This window comes from Mobula birostris, chromosome 12 (genome assembly GCF_030028105.1).
Source record: "Mobula birostris isolate sMobBir1 chromosome 12, sMobBir1.hap1, whole genome shotgun sequence".
In the NCBI taxonomy this organism is placed as follows: Eukaryota; Metazoa; Chordata; class Chondrichthyes; order Myliobatiformes; family Myliobatidae; genus Mobula; species Mobula birostris.
The window spans coordinates 86,135,950-86,162,736 of record NC_092381.1 but is presented as its reverse complement, the minus strand read 5'-3'; the positions used below and the strand labels follow the sequence as shown (position 1 = coordinate 86,162,736).

Here is a 26,787-nt window from a genome sequence, read left to right as displayed (position 1 = left end):
TGATTCTAATACTTCAATGACACCACAAGAAAGATAAATAAACTGCTCAATATTACTCTTATTTTACTGTTGGTCCTATAGTCATAGAGAGAAGCAGAACAGAAAGAGATGGTTACATGCCGATTATAAACCACCCGTTTACACTAATTAAGTCACCCCTAAATTCAACCACTTACTTCCAACAAGGACAATTTACAGTGGCTAATTGAGGTAACAACCCACACACCTTTGGGACGTGGAAAAAAGTTGGTGCAGCCACGGGAAACATAACCAATCACCGAGAGAATGTGCAAACTCCACACAGAAGGCACCGAAACCAGGTCTCCAGCACTGAGGGCCAGTGGCTCGGCCGGTTGTGCCATTGCTCTATTTCCAGACTTCCTACATTACAACAGTCTCTACACTTTAAAAGTATCTCATTGGCTAGGGCAGGGGTTCGCAACCTGGAGTCCACAGACCCCTTTCTTAATGGCATGGAACCTATTGGAAACCCCAGGCCACAGAAGGCAAGCTGTTTTGTCATTTCCAGACAGACAAGGAAAGTGGCTTGACTTTCTCATACCTTTTCTTTATTCACTTCTGTATGGCATTTATCCTATTAAATTACTGGCTTATTACTCTTGGCACATGCATAAGTATACAGTGAAAAGCTTTGCTTGCATACTGTTCATGCAAATCAACACATCATACAGTACATTGAGGGGGAAGAAGGTAAAACCATAACAGGATGCAGAAAAAAGTGTAAAAGCTACAGAGAAAGTGCAGTGCAAATAAATAATAAAGCGCAAGATCATCATGAGGTAGATTGTGAGATTGAGGATCTATCTTACCGTATGAGGAAACCATTAAATAGACTTACATCAGCAGGGTGGCAGCTGTGCTTGATCCTGGTTGTATGTGCTTTCAGGCTTCTGTATATTCTGCCTGATGGAAGAGAAAATGTCTGGGTGGGTGGGGTCCTTGATTATGTTGGCTGCTTTATCAAGGCAGTGAGAATTATGTACAGAGTCCATTATCCTGAACAGCAAAACAGAGCAGGGATTAAAGTGACACTTTTGAGGCTTTGATCCTTGTATAGTAGATTTATGCCAGTTAGCTTGAGAAAATGAATTGTGCCAAATACATTTTAGGTAATTGTATTCCTCATTTTTTTTTACACAGAGAAGATTATAAGAAGTTCTATGAACCTCGTGATTTGAAAGCCTTTTCAGTGGAGCCACTGCTGATTTTCCCGACACACTACACTGGAGAACCAGGTTACGTCAGTGATACTGAAACCTCCGTAATCTGGGACAATGATGAGATCGCGACAGACTGGAACCGCAAACTCTCCAAAAAGACAAAAGAGCAGGGCGAGATTGGTACTGAAGCTCAGAACACTGAGGCACTGCAGCCCCAGTCCCCCATCGGCACAGACTCTCGAGATGAACTTTGACGCTCCTTTGCACTGGCTGGCTCTGATCAGCGATCAGAGTCAACATCTCCCTGTCATTTGGTTAAAGTGCCTTCTGGAAGGCAGCTAAAACAATATCTAATGTGACAAAATTGACTGAATGCAGTGATACAGCAGCAGTTAATTTTAGTGGCTAATTATTAATTAATATTGAATATGTTGATTATTTTGAAAGTGATTACTTTTTCCCCCATTTTCTCTGTCTTTGCATTGCATCTCACCTATTACATAATACCCACTACCTTTAGGAAAAGGGATGTTGGGTGTGGAATGTTTGCTGTGTTATCCAAGGGATAGCATGTGTTTCTGCCATTGTGCAACATCACGTTGATATCTGCCCGTAGAGGATACAAATTTATAGTTGCACTCTGGTGTAGGATATGAGCAGTGCTCATCACAGAATGGCTAATTATTCAACTATTGCTAAACTAATAAGGGCTAAATGTTCAAACTGCTGTTATATCAAAGAGCATTTTAGTGCCTCAAATCAATATTCAGAGTAATTCTGCTGGTACGGATTTCCTATAAATGCTACTGTTTATTCAGATGTGTTACTTTAAATAACAATATTTGTTTGTGTGTGTGTGTTCTTATTTATTTTTCCCCTCTTTAGAGGAAAAGCTTGCTTGCAATCTTGCTCTGTTGTGTGGATGTCAACTGTCCAGAAGTGTAACCTCATCTTCGTTCTTATTTCTGGCTGTCTTCTGAAAACAACACAAAGCTGTTCAGTTTCATTATCTGCCCAACTGATAAGTGAAGATCAAGGTTCACTTTTCCTGACTGGGACATGAGTATCCTCTGATAATCAAAATGATGCCATTTTGTGAAAGCAAATCAAGACATTTGCAGACACTGCAACACACACAAAATGCTGGAAGAACTCAGCAGGCCAGGCAGCATCTATGGAAGAGAATACAATCGACGTTTTGGGCTAGAATTCTTCCGTAGGACCGATTTTTCCAAAGATGCTACCTGACCTGCTGATTTCCTCCAGCATTTTGTGTGTATTGCTCAGATTTCCAGCATCTGCAGATTTTCTCTTGTTTGCGTTTTTGCAAACGCTGGTTTCATTTTTATTTCAGATTTTCAACATCTGCAAATTTCTTGATTTACTTTCACTAAATGGCATAATTTTGATTATCAGATAAAAATTTTTAAAAAAACCCTCAGTGGGTCAGGCCACATCAATGAAAAGTGAAACAAATTTAATGTTCTAGACCAAAGACCTGAAATGCTGAGAGCGCAAGAAAATAAAAGCAGGAGTAGGCCATTTATCACCTCAGGCCTCCCCTGCCATTCAGTATAATTATGACAGATATACTTCAGCTCTCATCTCTTTGTCCTCAGTTCTCCAATTTTTCTAAAAAATATCTACATTGCTTTTGAATTCCTCCCATTGATCTAGCTACTACAAATGTCCGGGGTAAAGAGTTCAAGAGATTTACCGCCCTCTGCAAGAAACTCCCGCCTGCCTCAGTTTTAAACTGCTATGCCTCCCCCCCGCCCCCCCGCCGCCAATTTTGTACCTATGTCTCCTCATTTGAAATTCTCCCAAAACAGGTCACCCCCAGTTTACTTATGGGCAAACTGTTGACTGAGTGTTTGACAGATCATCAGGATGGATGGGAATGGATTTGCCAACTGCTGCAGGTGGGACATGTTCTATCAGGTGGGAATGAGGCACTTCCATGGGCCTTCTCTCCACTATCCACCCACCCTCAACTGAGCCACAGCAAGCGGTGACCATCAGACATAGGGGCAGGCTTCGGCCATTTGGCTCATCGGGGGTTGGTTTGAGCTGGGCAGAGCTGAGAGCAGACTGGCTAGATCACTCACTGAGTCAGTAAGGCCAACTTGCAGCCACTCTTCTTGTGCCTGCTCGCTCTCTGAATTGAATTGAATTCAATTTAGTATTGAATTGAATTGACTTTATTACTTACATTGTTCATATACACGCGGAGTAAAAATCTTTACATTAGGTCTCCGTCTATATATGTAATGTGCAATTTATAGTAATTTATAATAAATACTATATATGACAGGATAATCAATATAACATATAAATACAGCTGTGTCAGCATGGCCTGGTGGAAGATGTTGTCCTGGAGCCTGTTGGTCCTGGCTTTTATGCTGCGATAACATTTCCTGGATGGTAGCATCTGGAACAGTTTGTTGTTGGGGTGACAGGTCCCCAATGATCCTTAGGGCCCTTTTTACACATCTGTCCTTGTAAATGTCCTGAATCATGGGAAATTCACACCTACAGATGCGCTGGACTGTCTGCACCACTCTCTGCAGCGTCCTGTGATTGAGGGAAGTACAGTTCCCATACCAGGCAGTGATGCAGCCAGTCAGGATGCTCTCAATTGTGGCTCTATAGAAAGTTCTTGGGATTTGGGGGCCCATACCATACTTTTTCTACTGTCTGAGGTGAAAGAGGTGCTGTTGTGCCTTCTTCACCACACAACTGGTACGTACAGACAATGTGAAATCCTTGGTTATGTCTATGCCAAGGAACTTAAAGATGTTTATCCTCTCAACCCCAGATCCATTGATGTCAACAGGGGCTGTGATCCTGTGATTCTGTGATCCTCTCCCACACATGGTTTCTATTCATTGGACAGTCTGGGCCACGGACAGTTCTCAGGAACAGAACCTGCCATACTCTGGGGACGAACTGTAGCGCAAACAGCTCGACTTCTACCCTGTCATGCCCGCCCAGGAGTTTATTTGTTTCCATAAGATCACCCTTGTTCTCTTAAACTCCAAAGAATACTGATTTAATATCCTTAGCTGGCCATGGTAGAACAAATTCTCTCATCCCAGAACTTAAACCAGTGCATCTTATTTTGGACAGTGTCCAATGCCATTCATATGTTTTCATACATAAGGGACCTAAAGTGTGCACAGTAGTCCTGGTTAGCCTCCCCAGTACGGGTAACAATACTTCCCGATTTCTATACTCCAACCCTCTAGCAATGAAGACCAATATACCATTTGCCTTCCAAACCACTTACTGCACCTGCCTGCTACCTTTTGGTGACCGATGTACGAGATTATTCAGATTCCTCCCAATGAATTGTATAACCTCCCTCTTAATCACGATATATTATTTACACAGAAGCTCTTACCCAATCACTCGATCTATTTATATCCTGTTGCAGAGCCCAAATATCCTCACCATAAAATGGCCTCCAACTTATTTGTGTTAATCATCTCATTTAACCATTAAGATTCCTCCAAAGCAATCAAAATGTATACTCTACCCCCTCCTCCAGGCCAATAATATAAATCATAATATAATTGAGGACTATGAAATTATTCTTGGAATACTCCTCTAACTATATCCTATCATCCCAAAGAAGGCCAATCTATTCTGTATTTGTATTCAATGCGATAAACAATTTTAAATTTATACTTAAAAATGCAAACATGAGGAAATCTGCAGATGCTGGAATTTCAAGCAACACACATTAAAGTTGCTGGTGAATGCAGCAGGCCAGGCAGCATCTCTAGGAGGAGGTACAGTCGAATTTTCCGGCTGAGACCCTTTGTCAGGACTAACTGAAAGAAGAGCTAGTAAGAGATTTGAAAGTGGGAGGGGGAGGGGGAGATCCAAAATGACAGGGGAAGAACTGCCCAGCTCTTGGCTCCATCCCTCCCCCTCCCGTCTTCTCCTATCATTTCGGATCTCCCCCCTCCCCCTCCCACTTTCAAATCTCTTACTAGTTCTTCTTTCAGTTAGTCCTGACGAAGGGTTTTGGCCCGAAACGTCGACTGTACCTCTTCCTAGAGATGCTGCCTGGCCTGCTGCGTTCACCAGCAACTTTTATGTGTGTTGCTTAAATCTATACTTATACACTTTCCCTTATAGCAGGAGGTATTATATTGAGCATTAGCCTTTTATTGGGCACCATATCAAATGTCTTCTGCAAATACAAATACACTGCACCTACAATTTCCCCTCTATCATATCTGCTACTTGCATCCTGATTATTCCCTTTTCACAGATGCTGCCTGCTCTGTTGAGTGTTTCTAGCATTTTCAATTTTTATTTTATGCTGTTTAATGGAACTTCATTATTACCCCAAGTGTCTACAGTGATATAACTTGCTTACATTCAATGCTGTTCTTAGACCACATGATCTGTCTTTGGAAGTAATTTCTGAGAGAAGAAGAAGACTTTCATTTATATGATTTTCATAATATTCTCATACCTTGGAAACAACTATTGTTGTGTCAGTCTATTTACAGAAATTTTTTACAATCAGAAGCTAATAATACTTTTTTTAATGTTGGTTGAGAGATCAATATTGGGCAGGACATCGGATATAACTCCATGCATTTCTTTGAAATCGTGTCAAGAAGTCATTTATGTGTACCAGGGAGAACAGAAAGGACCCCCATTTGGATATTTCATCTGGATGAGTAGTGCTACACTCCTACAGTATTGCACAAGATGTCTGTCTAGTAAACAAAAGTTCATCATCTATTTTGATCTCTGATGCTTTTTGTTTTATGCAGCAATATCTATTTCATTCACAAGCTTGTAAAATTTTGTGATAGTATAATATTCATACAATGTTAACAAAATGGCAGATTAACACTGTTGGATGTAAGTTCAAGCTCAGTGGAAATTATACAGGGAGAAACATACGATCTCCAGTGGCTCACTGTGTTTAATTCCTCAAACATGAAGTCATCTGAACCTTCATAGTTTTCCCTGGCCTTATCCTACATCTGAAACCTCCTTCCCTTCCATCTCTGAGCTTTAAACATTCTTGTTAGTGGACAGAGTTCCCTTGTGTTATCTTGGTAGTCTTCAGCTGCCTTCTTTTGTTGAACCTAATAAATTCTTGTTCTCCACCGCACTTTTGGTCATGCTCCCAATATGGCAGATCACTTTTTTTTCTATTTAGCATTTTATTTGTCCTTCTTTGCTTAAAGATCCATATAAATAGAAATTTTGATGACATGCTTAATTGACCTTGTTGGAGTATGTCCAGTCATCTCTCATAGAGTCACAGAACATGAGCCCACTAAGTCCATGTTGACCATCAAGCACTCATTTACACTCACCCTGTTTTATTCTCACTGCATTCTCAGCAACTCTTCCCAGAATTGCCACCCAATTTACTCACTTACATTCAGGCAAATCACAATGATCAATGATCCTACAATCCCACACATCCTTGGAGTGTGGGAGGAAACCTGTGCAGGACACAGGACACAGGTAGCATCGGAGATCGGGATCGAACCCGGGTCGGTGGAGCTGTGAGGCAGCAACTTCACTAGCTGCACCCCTCTGCCAACTTAGAAAACCTGAAATGAGAAATGATCCCAAAGTCACAAACGACCAGAAACTTTTCCTAAAGTAACCAGCCACTGACGTTTTTACTTTAACAACAAAGACAGTTTCTCTGCTGTCATTTCCATTAAAGGCCAAAGCAATAGTTTCGAATTTCAGGGGTTGAATAAGACTGTAATTGGTAAATTTAATAAACTTTGATCAGTTTGCACTCTTAATATACTGTATTTTTATGTTTGCATTAGTTTTACACCAAAGCAGTTTCAATTTTGACGCCGATCACACTATTGAAAGAAATGGCCTGACAGCAGTGTAAAAATTATCGTGGCAGCCAAGAGTCCTGCCGAAGGGTCTCAGCCCGAAACGTTAGCTGTATTTTTTTTCCATAGATGCTGCCTGGCCTGCTGAGTTCCTCCTGCATCGTGTGTGTATGTTGCTTGGATTTTCAGCATCTGCAGATTATCTCTTGTTTTTGCATTCTTATTGATTTGACTTCACTTCTGAGGCGTGCTTCAACTGAGACCATGCATGTGTGATGACTGTGAAGTTAAGCTCAATGTGTGCAATCATTAAGTGATCAAAAAGTAATGTACTTAATATCACTGGTTGGACAGAAAGTATAACAGTCGGGAGTTGTCCATTTGTATCTTGTACTGTTTCTCACTAAGGTGGAAAACAAGTTATCTCGTTCTGTACCATTGCTTTGACAACTCCACACAACCACCAAAAAGTGTGTAAGACACAGCTGAGGTAACTTGCTGTCTGTTCTTCTCAAAGTAAATTTATTATCAAAGTACATATATGTCACCATATAAAACACTGAGATTCATTTTCTTGTGGGCATACTCAATAAATCCATGATAGAATCATAACCATAATAGAATCAGTGAAAGACCACACCAAGTTGGGTGTTTAACCACTGTGCATATACAAAAGGAAAAAAAGGAAATACTAATAATAAACAGATAAGCAAAAAATATCGAGAACATGAGATGAAGTGTCCTTGAAAGTATGTCCATAGGTTGTGCGAACATTTCAATGATGGAGCAGGCGAAGTTGAGTGAAGTTATCTTCTTTGGTTAAAGAGCCTGATGGTTTAGGGGTAATAGCTACTCCTAAACCTGGTGGGGTGAGTCCTGAGGCACCTGAGGCTTCTTCCTGATGGTAGCAGTGAGAAGAGAGCAAGTCCTGAGTGGTGGGGGACCATGATGATGGATGCTGCTTTCCTGCGACAGTATTTCATACAGATGCGCTCAGTAGTGGGGAAGTCTTTAGCAGTGATCAACTCGGCAGTATCCACTACTTTTAGTAGGATTTTCCATTCAAGGGCATTGGTGTTTCCATACCAGGCTGTGATGTAGCCAGTCAATATACTCTCCACACCTCTCTAGAAGTTCGTCAAAGTTTTAGGTGTCATTCCAAATCTTCACAAACTCTTCGCATTAAAGTTATGAAGATTTATAAGGAAATTACAGTACTGGAGTGCCCAGCTATAAGGAGAGATTGGATAGGGTGGGACTTTTTTCCCCCTGGAACATAGGAGACTGAGAAGAGACATAATAGAAGTTCATAAAATCGTGAAGCACACAGTTAAAGTGAATAACGAAAGTCTTTTCTTTGGGGTAGGGACAGTCCAAATTACAAAGTGAGGGTGGAAATGTTTATCCGGAACCTAAAGGGCAACTTTTTCACACACAGGAGTCAAAGTATTTGTAATGCATTGCCACAGGAAGTGGTAGAGGCTGGTATAATTGAATCTTCTGGAGAGGGTTCCAAGGGGGTTCACAGAAATGATTCCAGGATTGAACGGCTTGAAATATGAAGAGCATTTGGTGGCTCTGGGCCTGTACTCACTGGAATTCAGAAGAGTGAAGGGTGATCACATTGAAACCTATGGAGTGGTGAAAGGCCTTGATAGGGTGGATGTGGAGAGGATGTTTCCTATGGTGGGAGGGTCTAAGGCCGGAAGACAGCCTCAGAATTGAAGGATGTCCTTTTAGAACAATGATGAGGAGGAATTTCTTTAGCCAGAGGATGGTGAATCTGTGGAATTCATTGGTAGCTGTAGAGGCCAAGTATTTACGTATTTTTAAGGAAGATTCTCAAATGGTCAGGGCATGAAGGGATACAGGGTGAAGGCAGGAGGTTGGGACTGAAAGGAAAAATGGATCAGCCATGATGAAATGGCAGACAAGATTCGATGGGCCAAATGGCCTAATTCTGCTTCTATATCTTATAGTCTTAGGTCTTATAAATACAATATTTTAAAAACATTTGGATAGGTACATAGAAATGGTTTAGGGGGATATGGGTCAAATGCAGGCAAAAGGTCAGCATAGACGAGGGGCCAAAGGGTCTAATTTATTCACAGTTCCATGTTGCCCTGCTTATTGGTTTTCCTGAATATTTCAATAAAGCAAGAGGAAGAGAGACACTTCTGCAACAAAAATCTCCATTCTGGTAACATCTGTAATGCAGAAATATGTACTTATATTCTACTTAAAAAAACAAACCTTGATAAAAGAGCTTCTACCTAACCACTGTCTATATCACTTCTTCCCTTCTTGGGCAAGTTTCAGTCAGGTTTTAGAGCAAACCACAGCACAGAAACGGCCCTTACCAAGATTCACACATCAAAGTTGCTGGTGAATGCAGCAGGCCAGGCAGCATCTCTAGGAAGAGGTACAGTCGACATTTCAGGCCGAGATCCTTCGTCAGGACTAACTGAAGAAAGAGCTAGTAAGAGATTTAAAAGTGGGAGGGGGAGGGGGAGATCCAAAATGATAGGAGAAGACAGGAGGGGGAGGGATGGAGCCAAGAGCTGGACAGGTGATTGGCAAAAGGGATATGAGAGGATCATGGGACAGGAGGCCCAGGGAGAAAGAAAAGGGGGAGGGGGAAAAAGCCCAGAGGATGGGCAAGGGGTATAGTGAGAGGGACAGAGGGAGAAAAAGAAGAGAGAGAAAAAGAATGTGTGTATATAAATAACCGATGGGGTACGAGGGGGAGGTGGGGCATTAGTGGAAGTTAGAGAAGTCAACGTTCATGCCATCAGGTTGGAGGCTACCCAGACGGAATATAAGATGTTGTTCCTCCAACCTGAGTGTGGCTTCATCTTTACAGTAGAGGAGGCCGTGGATAGACATGTCAGAATGGGAATGGGATTTGGAATTAAAATGTGTGGTCACTGGGAGATCCTGCTTTCTCTGGCGGACAGAGCATAGGTGTTCAGCAAAATGATCTCCCAGTCTGCGTCAGGTCTCGCCAATATATAGAAGGCCACATTGGGAGCACCAGACACAGTATATCACCCCAGCTGACTCACAGGTGAAGTGTCGCCTCACCTGGGAGGACTGTCTGGGGCCCTGAATGGTGGTGAGGGAGGAAGTGTAAGGGCATGTGTAGCACTTGTTTCGCTTACAAGGATAAGCGCCGGGAGGGAGATCGGTGGAAAGGGATGGGGGGGATGAATGGACAAGGGAGTCGCGTAGGGAGCGATCCTTGTGGAAAGCGGCGGGGGGGGGGGGAGTGAAAGATGTGCTTAGTGGTGGGATCCCGTTGGAGGTGGTGGAAGTTACGGAGAATAATATGTTGGACCCGGAGGCTGGTGGGGTGGTAGGTGAGGACCAGGGGAACCCTATTCCTAGTGGGGTGGCAGGCGGATGGAGTGAGAGCAGATGTGCGTGAAATTGGTGAGATGCGTTTGAGAGCAGAGTTGATAGTGGAGGAAGGGAAGCCCCTTCCTTTAAAAAAGGAGGGCATCTCCCTCGTCCTGGAATGAAAAGCCTCATCCTGAGAGCAGATGCTGCAGAGACAGAGGAATTGGAGAAGGGGATGGCATTTTTGCAAGAGACAGGGTGAGAAGAGGAATAGTCCAGATAGCTGTGAGAGTCAGTAGGCTTATAGTAGACATCAGTAGCTAAGCTGTCTCCAGAGATAGAGACAGAAAGATCTAGAAAGGGGAGGGATGTGTCGGAAATGGACCAGATAAACTTGAGGGCAGGGTGAAAGTTGGAGGCAAGGTTAATAAAGTCAACGAGCTCAGCATGCGTGCAGGAAGCAGCGCGAATGCAGTCGTCGATGTAGCGAAGGAAAAGTGGGGGACAGATACCAGAATAGGTTCGGAACATAGATTGTTCCACAAAGCCAACAAAAAGGCAGGCATAGCTCGGACCCATGCGGGTGCCCATAGCTACACCTTTAGTTTGGAGAAGCAACAAAAAGGCAACACATCTCCCCCATTTCACGCACATCTGCTCTCACTCCATCCTCCTGCCACCCCACTAGGTATAGGGTTCTCCTGGTCCTCACCTACCATCCCACCAGCCTCCGAGTCCAACATATTATTCTCCGTAACTTCCGCCACCTCCAATGGGATCCCACCACTAAGCACATCTTTCCCTCCCCCCCCCCCACTGCTTCCCGCAAGGATTGCTCCCTATGTGACTCCCTTGTCCATTCGTTCCCCCCATCCCTCCCCAGTGATCTCCCTCCCGGCGCTTATCCTTGTAAGCAGAACAAGTGCTACACATGCCCTTACACTTCCTCCCTTACCACCATTCAGGGCCCCAGACAGTCCTTCCAGGTGAGGTGACACTTCACCTGTAAGTCGGCTGGGGTGATATACTGCATCCGGTGCTCCCAATGTGGCCTTCTATATATTGGTGAGACCCGACGCAGACTGGGAGATCGTTTTGCTGAACACCTGCTCTCTGTCCGCCAGAGAAAGCAGGATCTCCCAGTGACCACACATTTTAATTCCACATCCCATTCCCATTCTGACATGTCTATCCACGGCCTCCTCTACTGTAAAGAAGAAGCCACACTCAGGTTGGAGGAACAACACCTTATATTCCGTCTGGGTAGCCTCCAACCTGATGGCATGAACATTGACTTCTCTAACTTCCGCTAATGCCCCACCTCCCCCTCGTACCCCATCCGTTATTTATATACACACATTCTTTCTCTCACTCTCCTTTTTCTCCCTCTGTCCCTCTGACTATACCCCTTACTCATTCTCTGGGCTTTCCCCCCCTCCCCTTTTTCATTCTCCCTGGGCCTCCTGTCCCATGATCCTCTCATACCCCTTTTTGCCAATCACCTGTCCAGCTCTTGGTTCCATCCCTCCCCCTCCTGTCTTCTCCTATCATTTTGGATCTCCCCCTCCCCCTCCCACTTTTAAATCTCTTACTAGCTCTTCCTTCAGTTAGTCCTGACGAAGGGTCTCGGCCTGAAACGTCGACTGTACCTCTTCCTAGAGATGCTGCCTGGCCTGCTGCGTTCACCAGCAACTTTGATGTGTGTTGCTTGAATTTCCAGCATCTTCAGAATTCCTCGTGTTTGCCTTACCAAGATTGTTAGTGACATTAGGCACAACAGGGTCTCAGTTCTAATTCTCCTGGATCTAAGTGCTGCTTTTGACACAATTGACCACAATGTTCTCCTAGATCACCTTAACAACTGGGTTGGTCTCTCTGTTAGTGCCCTTAATTGGTTTTGCTCATATATCTTGAAGAGAAATTTTTTTGTCTATTGTGGAGACCAAATTCTAAGAGGTAACATGTACCTTTTGGTGTTGCTCATGGAAGCTATTCTTGGTTCCCTATTCCTCTTATACATGCTCCCCCTAGGAGATATCATTAGAGAGCATAAACATGATGTCCACAGTTATGTAGATGACATACAACATACATTTCATTTGAGTCTGATGATAACACCCTATATTCTCTGACTTCTAGCATAGCTGCAATAAACACATGGATGAGCAATAATTTCCTAAAACTAAATGAAGATTCTTTGGTTGGTTCAGTAGCCAAAAGAGAAAAACTTTTTGATAAACTTGGGAATTTAGCTCCCAGTGTAAAATCAGAAATAACTAGCGTGGGTGTTATCTTTGATTTAGATTTGAATTTTAACTCCCACATAAAGAAGGTAACTAGAACATTATTTCTTTACTTAAGAAATATTGCTTCTCTGTCAGGTATTGATTTTGAAAAACCAATTCATGCCTTTATATCAAATAGACTAGATTACTGCAACGCACGTTTCACTGGCCTTCCAATGCAATCTGTTGACAAACTTCAACTCATTCAGAACATCACTGCCAGACTTTAACTAAAAGCAGGATAAGGGAAAATAGCACTCCCATCCTAGCTACTGTACATTGGCTTCCTGTATTTAAAGGTTGCATGGATGAACTGCAACAAATGTTCATCCCAGTTTGGCAAAAGAATAAATCAAGGAAGGTAGTGCACCCGTGGCTGACAAGAGAAATTAGGGATAGTATCAATTCCAAAGAAGAAGCATACAAATTAGCCAGAGAAAGTGGCTCACCTGAGGACTGGGAGAAATTCAGAGTTCAGCAGAGGAGGACAAAGGGCTTAATTAGGAAGGGGAAAAAAGATTATGAGAGAAAACTGGCAGGCAACATAAAAACGGACTGTAAAAGCTTTTATAGATATGTAAAAAGGAAAAGACTGGTAAAGACAAATGTAGGTCCCCTGCAGACAGAAACAGGTGAATTGATTATGGGGAGCAAGGACATGGCAGACCAATTGAATAATTACTTTGGTTCTGTCTTCACTAAGGAGGACATAAATAATCTTCCAGAAATAGTAGGGGACAGAGGGTCCAGTGAGATGGAGGAACTGAGCGAAATACATGTTAGTAGGGAAGTGGTGTTGGGTAAATTGAAGGGATTGAAGGCAGATAAATCCCCAGGGCCAGATGGTCTGCATCCCAGGGTGCTTAAGGAAGTAGCCCAAGAAATAGTGGATGCATTAGTGATAATTTTTCAAAACTCGTTAGATTCTGGACTAGTTCCTGAGGATTGGAGGGTGGCTAATGTAACTCCACTTTTTAAAAAAGGAGGGAGAGAGAAACCGGGGAATTATAGACCGGTTAGCCTAACGTCGGTGGTGGGGAAACTGCTGGAGTCAGTTATCAAGGATGTGATAACAGCACATTTGGAAAGCGGTGAAATGATCGGACAAAGTCAGCATGGATTTGTGAAAGGAAAATCATGTCTGACGAATCTCATAGAATTTTTTGAGGATGTAACTAGCAGAGTGGATAAGGGAGAACCAGTGGATGTGGTATATTTGGATTCTCAGAAGGCTTTTGACAAGGTCCCACACAGGAGATTAGTGTGCAAACTTAAAGCACACGGTATTGGGGGTAAGGTATTGGTGTGGGTGGAGAGTTGGTTAGCAGACAGGAAGCAAAGAGTGGGAATAAACGGGACCTTTTCAGAATGGCAGGCGGTGACTAGTGGGGTACCACAAGGCTCAGTGCTGGGACCCCAGTTGTTTACAATATATATTAATGACTTGGATGAGGGAATTAAATGCAGCATCTCCAAGTTTGCGGATGACACGAAGCTGGGTGGCAGTGTTAGCTGTGAGGAGGATGCTAAGAAGATGCAGGGTGACTTGGATAGGTTGGGTGAGTGGGCAAATTCATGGCAGATGCAATTTAATGTGGATAAATGTGAAGTTATCCACTTTGGTGGCAAAAACAGGAAAACAGATTATTATCTGAATGGTGGCCGATTAGGAAAAGGGGAGGTGCAACGAGACCTGGGTGTCATTATACACCAGTCATTGAAAGTGGGCATGCAGGTACAGCAGGCGGTGAAAAAGGCGAATGGTATGCTGGCATTTATAGCGAGAGGATTCGAGTACAGGAGCAGGGAGGTACTACTGCAGTTGTACAAGGCCTTGGTGAGACCACACCTGGAGTATTGTGTGCAGTTTTGGTCCCCTAATCTGAGGAAAGACATCCTTGCCATCGAGGGAGTACAGAGAAGGTTCACCAGATTGATTCCTGGGATGGCAGGATGGCAGGAAGAAAGACTGGATGAACTGGGCTTGTACTCGTTGGAATTTAGAAGATTGAGGGGGGATCTGATTGAAACGTATAAGATCCTAAAGGGATTGGACAGGCTAGATGCAGGAAGATTGTTCCCGATGTTGGGGAAGTCCAGAACGAGGGGTCACAGTTTGAGGATAGAGGGGAAGCCTTTTAGGACCGAGATTAGGAAAAACTTCTTCACACAGAGAGTGGTGAATCTGTGGAATTCTCTGACACAGGAAACAGTTGAGGCCAGTTCATTGGCTATATTTAAGAGGGAGTTAGATATGGCCCTTGTGGCTACGGGGGTCAGGGGGTATGGAGGGAAGGCTGGGGCGGTGTTCTGAGTTGGATGATCAGCCATGATCATAATAAATGGCGGTGCAGGCTCGAAGGGCCGAATGGCCTACTCCTGCACCTATTTTCTATGTTTCTATGTATCTTTTAGAACTGGTTTTAAATTTCTCTTAAACACAAGAAATTCTGAAGATGTTGGAAATCCAAAACAACACACACAAAATGCTAGAGAAACTCAACAAGTTTTCATTCTTGTTTTTAAAGCTCTCAATAGGCTGGGACTGGATTACACCATAGAATCACTTTCATTTTATAACCCTGAGAGAGCTCTCAGGTGCTCTTCTGCCCATCTCTAAAATTTATAAAGCCTCCCTCAAAAGATAATTGGCAAGTCAGCTTCTTTGAACTACGCTCCTAAACTGTGGAACTCAGTACCTAAAACTATATGGGATGCAGACTCAGTTGACACTTTTAAATGCCAGCTCAAAGCCTATTTATTTAATCTTGCTTGTGACTAACATCTTCTCTTTTATTTTCATGCTTGCACTTTATCTCATTGTAAAGCACTTTGAACTACATCATTTTCATGTGAAGTGCTCTACAATTAAGTTATTGTTATTATGTTTCTGAGACACATCACCTGGAAATACAAAGAAAGAAATCTTCAGAATAAGGAAACTAAAAGAAAAGATCAGTACAAATAAGCTAAACATAACTTATGCAACTGTTCTAAAACCAAATTGCAATGATAGACGAACAAACCAATATAGGTATTCGCATCTTGTTGGTATGCTTTTTTTCAGTTCATTTCTGGGATTTAGGCATCTTGGCACAGGCAGCATTTATTACCTTCATTTGCCTTTCAAAGGATGGTATCGAACTTCTTCCTTGCTGTGAAGGTACTCCCATCGTGTTGACTAGAAATTGGATAATATGGGACCACAATTTTTCTGTGTTGTGCAATTCAGATTTAGGGAAAGTTCTGATTCTAACTGAAGTGAAGTCAAAGTTTCACAAGTTTCATGGTTTTCCTTCAGGAATTATTGTGTACATATCATTGTGGAGGCAACTTATGAAGAAACATTACTTAGAATTAATTAAAGGATGCCCTGCCCATGGACACCTACATTGTTAAGACACTCTGTGTAGTCTACTAAGTATAATTGCTCCTGCTAGGTCCATCAATCTCCAACCTTGCTCAGTGATTTGTGGTCCTAAAGTCCTCAAAAATCAATTTCTCAAACCTACCCATCAATAAACCGTCTTTCCAATACCACCTCCTATTGATCAATTGCCCACTAATAATCAATCTATAGACTTTCTACTTCTCATCTGCAACTATCTCTGACTACCAGTCTCCAGTCCGATCCCGTTCACATTCATGAATTCTCGACACCGACTCTTAATTCTCCAACTGTCGACCCATTCCTGACCTTCATTAATCATTAATTTACTTAGCCACAAAGCTCCCCCACTCACCTCTACATCCTGTCTCAGCTGCTGACAATGCCCAGCATCTTCCCCGATCCCTTCTGCCGTACTATGCGAAAGACTTAGGCACAGCTAAACATAGCTAGGGTGCCTAAGACTTTTGCATAGTACTGTATTTGTCAACGTGGAGCGGAGAGTGAGTTTGTAAATCTGGCAGGAGCAAAGGATGTTGGGAATGGTGAGAATGGAGCACCATATGAGGGGTGTGGGCCAGGTGGCAAAGAAGGAGTACCAGAGGTTGGGTGGGGGGCTGTGGCATGGGTGCAGACATAACCAGTCCTGAGACACCAGGCTAGGTAATTTGATTCCAAACAATGTGTTTATTGGTCATTACAAAATATCTCTCTGGTGCTTCCTGCTCCCTCCCCTCTCGCTTCCTCTTTTCCCAACCATGATTGCCCTCTCCCTGTCCCCTTCCCACTCTCAGTTCATGATAGAGACCCATATCAGAATCATGTTTGTCCTTACTGAAGAGTCTCTAAGTCGAAACGTCGACTGTACTCTTTTCCATAGATGCTGCCTGGCCTGCTGAGTTCCTCCAGCATTTTGTGTGCGTTGCTCAGGTTTATCATCACTCACATATGTCGTGATATTTTTTGTGGCAGCAGTACAGCGCAATCAATACATAAAACTACTACACTACTGTGCAAAAGTCTTAGGAAACCTGGATAAATATACATATGCCTAAGACTTTTATACAGTACTGTGTATCCACAGAGGCTAACATCTTCAATCCTATATCCCTGTTTATTAACTCTTGGCTATTGGCCCCACTGCTTTCCATTCTAATCCCTCTAACATTGCAGCTTCTGAGTAACCCTACTCCTCTATCATTGCCCTGCCAATGATCCCTCTAGCCCTCCTTTTTATCAGTCCTTACCTGCTGCCCCTCCCCTCCATCATCCATTTTCTCCCTCTCTGTTTGTCCTTTGCACAAATCCGGACCTCCTTTGATTATTAATCTCCACCCATCTCCCAGCTCCATCTAACTATCAATCCAGGACTGTCATCTGCTCTCCTGATCCTTCTCCACAGACTACCCTCTAAAATTCCATGGCAACCCCACCCACTCTCCTTCACTGCCCCTACTATTCATCCTGCCATTCAGATGAACTAATGTTGGGGTTAGTGAAGGAAGGATCTTTAATTATCTAGGTCCTGTACAGTAGGGCATGATGCATTGAGCCTTGTATGGTGCTGACTATTTGCTCCCCATGGATAGGATTTGATTCCTCAACCTCTGTATCATTATTACCAAGCAATTGGGCTATGGCCTTTTAAATACCTAATTAATTATCACTGCCTTAAATAGCGTGCATTACAATTTTGTTCTATTTCATTTGTTTCAATTGTGTTTGGTTTGGTTTAAATATTGAGATAGATGTTGTTCTTTCAGTAATCCATGGGTTAATAATGCTTCTCATGGAACAATTATTGATCATTAGAGTTAACACGTTGCACTGATGCGGCAGTCTTGTTGAACTCGTGTTCCTCTGATCTTGAACACCTAATTGTCAAACTCCATCCATTCCCTTTACTGGGGAGTTCTCCTTCATAACCCTGTCTGCAATTTACATACCACCAGCAGACGACAATAACCAAACGCTTGAGATACTGCATGATGCCATCTTTCAAATCGTAGTTGGGGACTTCAATCAGACTTGCTTGCCAATTTCCATCAGCATAAAACCTGTAGCATCAGATATCCCAACACACCAGACCACTGCTATAGTAAGATAAGGAATACCTACCATTCCATGCCCAGGAAAATCAAATCACTTGGCGGTCCGTTTCCTGCTTGCGTACAGGCAGAGACTAAAGAGCAAAGCTCCAGAGATTAGAACACAAAGAGGTGGTCACAGAAGACAAAGAAACAGCTATGGGATTACTCCGAGTCAATGGACTGAGCCTTGTTCAAGGACTCACCTATGGATCTGAATGAATATACCATGTTTGTCATGGTCTTTACTAAAACAGTTGGTGATGAGTGTCTCCCCACAAAATCATTCATGGGCTTCTTACCATTCAGAAGCCCTGGATGAACCATGAGATCCACAATCTGCTGAGAGCCAAATCAAAGGCATTCATTTCTGGTGACCAAGAATGTTACAAGAGGTCCAGGTATGATCTCCGGAAAGCCACCTCATGGATGAAATGGCAATTCCAGACTAAACTTGAATCAGTGAATGTTGCTCGTCCGTTGTGCCTGGGCTTGAATACTATATCCTCTTATAAAGTTAAAACAAGCTGTGATGAAAAACCAAGCTATCAGAAGATTGATGCTGATGAGAGAGTTAAGAGAGACAAATGGAGAAGCGTTCAAAATGTTAATGAGATAGGAGAGAGATTAACGAAAAGAGACACAGTTCCAAGTATTGACAGACCGGTTGCATTGAACCTGAACTGTTTGAAGTTTGATGGACAGGCAATACCCCAGCAGGGGGATAAAAGGAACAGGTTCGCTAAGGCATGGCACAAACCACGAGATCACGAGATAACAAGACCCTGGAAGTGCAGTGTGCCCCCCACAATTTGGTGGGCGTTTGGAGGTCTGGTCGCGGGAACCGACCATAGACGCACAAGGTGAAAAGGTACGATTGGGGGAAACCTGGTGTGTGTGTCCACCCTTGCCTGGGTGCCGGGTTCACAGCAGAAGAACGGTCGTTTCCGGAATGGAGGGGTCACAGTCGGTGACCACAGAAGACATTAAAAGCGTTCACCCGAAAGCTAACTGCGAAGAACAAAGGTCTGTGTGAATCAGAATTTGCATATTCTCTCTCTCTCTCTCCAACGGCACAACAGCGATTGCTGCAAACTGTACTAAGATGAACTGAACTCTGCATCACTTGAGACTGATCATTTTACCCCTAGACTGCGATAGAGCTTGTTTGATTCCTATTACCCTAGTTCTGTGTACGTGTGTGTTTGCTAACCTGTTGCATTTATGTCCTTATGATTAGAGTACTGTGTTACTTATTGCTTTAATAAAACTTTCTTAGTTCCAGTAATCCAGACTCCAACTAAGTGGTCCATTTCTGCTGGTTTGGCAACCCAGTTATGGGGTACGTAACAAAGCGAAAAAAGGCAACGGCAGGGATTTGCTTCCAGATGAGCTCAATGCCTTCTATGCTCGCTTTGACCATCAAAACATGGAGGAACCATCATGAAATCCTATATCCCCCAATGATCCAATGATTTCATTCTCTGAGGCTGATGTACAAGCAGCCTTCAGGAGGGTGAACCCACAGGAAGCATCGAGCCCAGTCCAGGTACCTGGCCAAATGCCTGTCACAAACTGGCTGGAGTGTTCTCTGATATCTTGAACCTCTTGCTTCAGCCATCTAAGATAGCCAACTGCTTCAATTATACCGTGCCCAAGAAGAGCGTGGAGACCTGCTTCAATGACTATCACCCAGAAACACCTACATCCACAAAGATGAAGTGCTTTGAGAGGTTGGTTATGAAACATATCAACTCCTGTCTGAGAAGTGGCTGAGATCCAATCCAGTTTGCCTACCAGAGCAACTTAGTGCCAATGCAAAGCAACAGGGAATTTCCTACATCAATACCTGGAAAGAGCTTGTAAAGACACTCAGGAAGAGAAAATTGTTAATATATATTCTATTTTAATTGCAACTATCTACTAATTCAGGAATATTCTGTATATACATAATACAGGTCTGAAGTTTCAATTTATCCAAGTCAAGCGACTTGGATCTGCTCCAATTTGCCTACTGGCACAACAGGCCCCATCTCATAGGCTCTTCACTCAACCTGGGAACAGCAAAGATGCATACATCAGAATGCTTTTTATTGACTACAGCTCAGCATTTAAAGCCATCATCCCCTCAAAACTAATCAATAAGCTCCAAGACCTTGGCCTCAATACCTCCTTGTGTAATTGGATCGTCGATTTCTTCACTTGCAGACCTCAGTCAGTGCAGATTGGCAACAACATCTCTTCCACAATGTCCATCAACATAGGTGCACCACAAGCCTGTGTGCTTAGCCTCCTGTTCTACTCGTTTTATACTTATGACTATGTGGCTAAGCACAGCTCCAATGCCATATTCACTACTGTCATTGGCCGAATCAAAGGCGGTGATGAATCAGCATAAAGGAGGAAGTCTGAAAACCTGGCTGATGCTGAGTGGTGCTACACCAACAACCTCTTTCTCAATGTCGGCAAGAACAAGGAGCTGATTAATGGCTTTAGGATGAGGAAACCACGAGATAGCAACGAGGGATACTCAACAATTGTGGCAGGGTTTGAATGCCATAACCTCCTACAAAGCAAAATCTTGTGACATACGAGGCAGCAGAGCTTCACTTCCAGATGTACTCAATGCCTTCTGTGCTTGCTTTGACCACCAGAACAGGGAGGAACCATTGCACACCCCCATGTTTCCTGATGATCCTTTGGTCTCAGCATCTGAAGATGACGTGTGTGGGCTGCCTTCAAGAGAGTGAATCCAAGAAAAGCATCCAGTCTGGGTGGAGTACCAGGCTGAATACTGAAGACTTGTGCTGACCAACTGACTGGTGTATTCACGGATATCTTCAATCTCTTGCTCCGGCAGCAGGTGGTACTCTCCTGCCTCAGTCGTACCTGTGCCCAAGGAGAGCGTGGCACTTTTTCTAAATGACTACTGCACAGTGATGAAGTGGTTTGAGAGGCTGGTGTTGAAGCATATCAGCTCCAGATGCTGTCTCGTTGGCTCTTCACACAACTCTGGAACATCTGAACATCTGCATACATCAGGATGCTCTTTATCAATTACAGTTCAGCGTTTAGCACCATCATCCCCTCAACCTGTGCCTCAATACCCACTTGTGCAATTGGATCCTGGATTTCCTTTCTTGTAGACCTCGGTCAGTTTGGATTGGCAAAAACATCTCCTCCACAATCTCCATTAGCACAGGAGCACCAGTGTACTTATCCCCCTGTTCTACTCACTTTACACCTATGTCTGTGTGGCTAAGTACAGCTCCAACACCAGATAAAGTTTGCTGATGTGGGCTGTATCAAAGGGGGTGATAAATTAGCATACAGGAGGGATATTGAAAATTTGGTTGAGTGCTGTAATAACGACAATCTCTCGCTCAATGTCAATAAGACCAAGGAACTGATTGTAGACTTCAGAAGAGGGAGACAAGGGGTCGATAAGCCAGTACTCATCGGAGGATCAGAAGTGGAGAGGGTCAGTAACTTTAAGTTCCCAGGTGTCACTATCTCCGAGGACCTGTCCTAGATCCATCATATCAATATTATTGCAATGAAGGCACTACAGCACCTCACCTTCCTCAGGATTCTGCAAGGTTCAGCATGTCATGAAAACCTTAGCAAACTTCTATAGATGTGTGGTGGAACATGTGCTGACTGGCTGCATTATGGACTGGTATAGGAACTCAATGCCTCTGGGTGGAAGATCCTACAAAAGGTACTGTATTCAGCCCAGTATATCATGGGTAAAACCCTCACAACCATTGAGCACATCTACATGAAATATTGCTGTAGTAAAGTAGCATCCATCACTAAAGATCCTCACCACCCAGGCCATGTTCTTTACTCGTGCTGCCATCAGGTAGAAGGTACAGGTGCCTCAGGACTTGCACTACCCAGTTCAAGAACAGTTAATATCCCTCAACCATCAGGGTCTTGAACAAAAGGGATGGTTATATTCATTTAAGGACTCCGTTATATTGTTATTTCATGCTTGTTTTTTATTGCTATTTATTTTTATCTGTATTTGCAGTTTGTTTGCGGTTTATAGTTCTTAATGTTTACTGTTTACAGTTACTGTTCTATAGATTTGCTAAGTATGCCCACAGAAAAAGAATCTCAGGGTTTTCTGTGGTGACACATATCTACTCTGATAATAATTTTTACTTTGAACTTTGACTTTGAATGAGAGGTCCATGAGCCACTCTTCATTGGGTGATCAGAGGTGGAGAGTGCTAGCAAATTTAAATCCTTGGTGTTAACATTTCAGAGGACCAGTCCAGTGGCCAGCAGGTAAGTGTAGTTATGAAGAAGGCATGGCAGCACATCTACTTCCTTAGAAGTTTGTGAAGATTTGGCATGACATCTAGGAATTTGACAAACTTCGATAGATGTATGGTGGAAAGTATATTGACCAGCTCTCATCACAGCCTGGTATGGAAACACAAATGCCCTTGAATGGAAAATCCTACATAAAGTAGTGGATGCAGCTCTTCCGTCACAGGTAAAGCTCTCCCCACCATTGAGCACACCTACATGGGGTGTTCTCACAGTAAAGCAGCATCCATCACCAGAAGCCCCCACCAGCCAGGTTATGTTCTCTTCTTGCTTCTGCCATCAGGGAGAAGATACAGAAACCTCAGGACTCTCACCATCAAGCTCTTGAACCAGTGGGGATAACTTCACTTGTCCCATTACTGAACTGTTCCCACAACCTATGGACTCACTTTCAAGGATGTTTCATCTCCTGTTCTCGATATTTTTGCTTATTTATTTATTATTATTATTTTTTTTCTTTTGTATATGCACAGTTTTCTGTTTGTCTGCCCTGTTAGGTGTGGTCATTGACTCTATGATGGTTCTTTGATATACTGAGAATGCCCACAAGGAAATGAATCTCAGGGTTGTATATGGTGACACACATGTACTTTGATCATAAATTTACATTGAACTTTGAACTGCTGGTGCCTTAATTAAAGAAAAAGATTTGTACTGATAATGTGTCTTTCGCTATATCAGGAGATCCTTTCAAGTGTGATAGAGGAGCAGTTCTAATGTTGCAAACACAGCAGCTGACTTTCACTCAGCAAGTTCATTCAACAGCAACATTATAATAACCAGTAAATCTGTGGGAAATAAGTCAGAAAAATGTGTACCTTGGGTAGTTGATGGCTGGGTTGAGTTGCTCTCGGATTTTGGCAATCCATTTGCAAACACTTCGTCACCATGTGACATCGGAGAATAACTCAACTCAACCAGTAAATCTGTTCTTATGTTGTTGGTTGAGTGCTAATTATTGGCCAGAAGGCCAGGTGAGTTCTCTCACTCATTCAAAATACTGCTGTGAATTTTCATTATATTATTCATGTGGGCATGAACACTGCTGGTCATGTAGAGCAAAGCAGGTGCATTTCTGTTTCAGGAAGGAAAGAAACAGCTTCATTACCTTTGGTTATGTAGGGTCTCAGCTGATGATGCTGTTGTAATATCCATTAATAGTGTCACTATTGGAATCAAGATGCAACATCTGCAATGATTTTATTACTTTCCATTGACATGATACACTTGTGTTCATTAATAGTCCCATACACTGAGGGATCATTGTTCCCTGTGCTTCTGCATGTTTCCATCAGCTTAAAATTGTATGGCAATTCTATCTATCTACAATAAATTTCACACACATAGCACCCTCTTAAAAAGTGCCAGGCAAGGTTTGGCAATGAACCACATGAAGAGATATTAGGCCAGGTGACTTTAGCTTAGTTAAAGAGGAACAACTTAAAGGAAAAAAGGTGGTGAAATTTTAATGGGAGTTTCAGGATTGAAAGTCTGGAGAGTTCAGGCAAATGCTAAAGCAAAGAAAACCAGGAAGTGTGAAGAGCAAGACTTGGGGAGCCACAATGGCCAGTTAACAGTACGAACAGAAAGAGCTCATTCTCAAATATTGTACACTCAATGGCCAATTTATTAGGTACACTTATACACCTGCTCATCAATGAAAATATTTAATCAGCCAATCATGTGGCACCAACTCAAAGAATTGGGAGAATGGCCAGACTGATTCAAGCTGATGGGAAGTCAAAACTAACCCAAATAAACACGCATCACAACAGCGGTGCACAGAGGAGCATCCCTGAATGTGCAGCATGTCCAAACTTGAAGAGGATGGGCTACAGCAGCAGGAACCATGAGGTATCTAATAATGTGGCCACTGAGTGAAGATCAATGAATCATACTTACTAGATTTTTGGATTAATTATTAAATGTAAGTTCAGTCAATGTAGCATTAATATAACACCTAATTTCAATGTAATATTACCCATTGATTATCAATAAAGAAAGCAAGTTCTAATAGTGGTTTACTCAAATATCACTCTCTACATATCACTCCACAGCAAGCACTTGAGTTCTGAGGATATCTACTGTAAATAGTTGTGCCTCTTCTTTAGTACAAGGGATCTAGGGTTGATTTTTCTATATGCATTCTCTCACTGAAGAGCAAAAGGAGACTTTCACAGAGTTGCAGATCAAGCAATTTCATCTGTTAGGAAGGCTTTACAGAAACTTAGAACTGCAAGCACACAAGAAGGCCATGTATTCTTATTTCTACTTCCTTCTCAAATTGAAGTTATTCTTCTAGGATTATATGTATTCCAAGATATTTTTCAATAAGAGTAAAGCAATATACTTTTAAGTCAAGTCAATGTGTGACTGAGAGAGGAATTTGAATGCAATAATGTTCTCATCTGCCTGTTGCTCTGCCCACCTACAAGTTGGAAATCACAAATTTCCAGTATATTGTTGAAGAATCCCTAGTGAATTGGATCATGCACTTTGAAGGAAATACATATTCAACTATGGTGTGCTTGCAGCGGCAGATTTACTGATCAATGTTGTGGTTCCGATTAAGCTCTGTCTTGGGTTCAGCAAAAACTCCTGGCACCCCTAAGGAACTCCACAGTGACTAGGGGTGCAACTTTGAGGTGGAGGTGTTTGGTGAGGTCTGCAGGCGGCTGGGAATCATCAAAATGCGGACCACCTCTCCTCATCAGCAAAGTGATTGGCTGGTGGAGGATTCTATCCACCCCCGGCTACTCAGCTTGCCATTCTCATTAGCCAGCACCAGCGTGATTGGGATCGCATCCCAATCCTGGTATTGTGGGCATAACAGACAGCAGTTCAGGAGAGCACTAGGTGCACGCCGACTGTGCTCATGTTTGTACATGAGCTCCCGAGCCACTGTTCCTGGGGTGGCCAAATTGGAGAACCTGCGGGTTGTTCATGATCCAGCTCAGCAGAACTGAAGCACGGCCAACAGCCACCAAAAACAGGCTTATGATACCCTCAACCGGGAACAGGACTTTACTGGGGGTTGGGGCCCGAGTGTCGGTCTATTGCCCCTCCTGGATGAAGAGAGGGACTATTCCCCAAATGGGAAGCCCGCTGTAGGTGCTCAACCGCATCTCCAGAAACTCCCCAGTGTCTCAGGCTGCAGCGTCGACCACCAGCGGGACTTTTGGACCTTGTTGTGCTCTCTGGGGTTGCTGGGGACCACCGACCCCTCAGTTGGGGCAGTGTGGCGCTCTGGGGAGGGGCATGGTCGACAGCCCACCCCAGCATTCGTAATGAACAGCGGTATTTATTGTTCTTTTATTAAAATGTTTTTGTGGGATTATGGTATCTGTTCAAGTTCATTTATGTTACATTTTAGCTATTTGCATGTACGTTTGTGGGTCACCCAACGGTAACCAGGGTGTGTGATAATCATCTCACCTGTATGAAACTGAGTTGTTCTTTCCCGGGGTCATAGCGCCCAGTCTAAGCGGTTGTTGAGATTAACGAGTTTGTCTGCCATTATGGACCTCGATACTGTGTGTATAGTTGCGATGCCATCTATATTGAGCTGTACTTTATAACTAAGTAGGGAGGAGTAATATATATATCGTTGATTAAGCATTCTTGTTTGTTTAAATAATTAAGAGTTATATTTAAAAATACGTTAATTGCTGCGTCGTCATGCTACACGCGATATATGCGCGCCTCGCTTAACGTAAACTCAAACCACATTCGTGTTTTCGGACTCCCGTGAGTTTCTTTGAATTAGTTTAATCTTTAAGTTACAAAACATAAGAGCCTCCTCCCTGACTCTCGGCAAAGGACAGGTGGAGATCTGCACTTTGTACAGCCAGGGTGATGGAGCTAACAGAGCTGCTCCCTTGCGATTGCCAGCGTCATAGGTTCGATCCTGACCACCACTTCAGTGGTGCCTGCGTGAAGTTTACATGTCCTCCCTGTGACGAAATGAGTTTTTCCTGGTTTCCTCCCTCCTCCCAACATATAAGTCGGGGTGGGGGATACCTGTATAGCGACCGCTCTCGGAGATGGTATAAGCTGGCAACGCACTTTCTCCCGGGGACATTGCCTGCAGAAAGCTCACGCCGCTTTGAGGGAACGAACTTCGGTTTTACCGAGAGCTGCAGAGAATACGAGGTCTGTGACCAGACTCGCCTTGATGGTCTGTTGTACCATCTGGCAGCGGAGGCGGTCCCCAGTGGAAATCTCCTTATTCAGAGGTCCTTCCCCTTTACACTGGGAACCGGGGACGGATGGTGTGGCACAGGGCAGTACCGTGCTTCAGGTTTTTAAGCAGGTTGACCGACACCC

The 26,787-nt window shown here is 43.3% G+C and overlaps 1 protein-coding gene across 1 annotated transcript in view; it reads left to right on the top strand.

Moving 5' to 3' along the window:
- Positions 1-2,028, top strand: part of LOC140206112 (procollagen galactosyltransferase 2-like) — a 184,479-nt gene extending 182,451 nt beyond the window's left edge. The window contains exon 12 of the mRNA XM_072274289.1: positions 1,162-2,028. Coding sequence (XP_072130390.1) covers positions 1,162-1,435 — 274 coding nt within the window. The 3' untranslated portion in view covers positions 1,436-2,028. The remainder of the gene's footprint in view (positions 1-1,161) is intronic.
- The last annotated feature ends 24,759 nt before the right edge of the window (positions 2,029-26,787 follow it).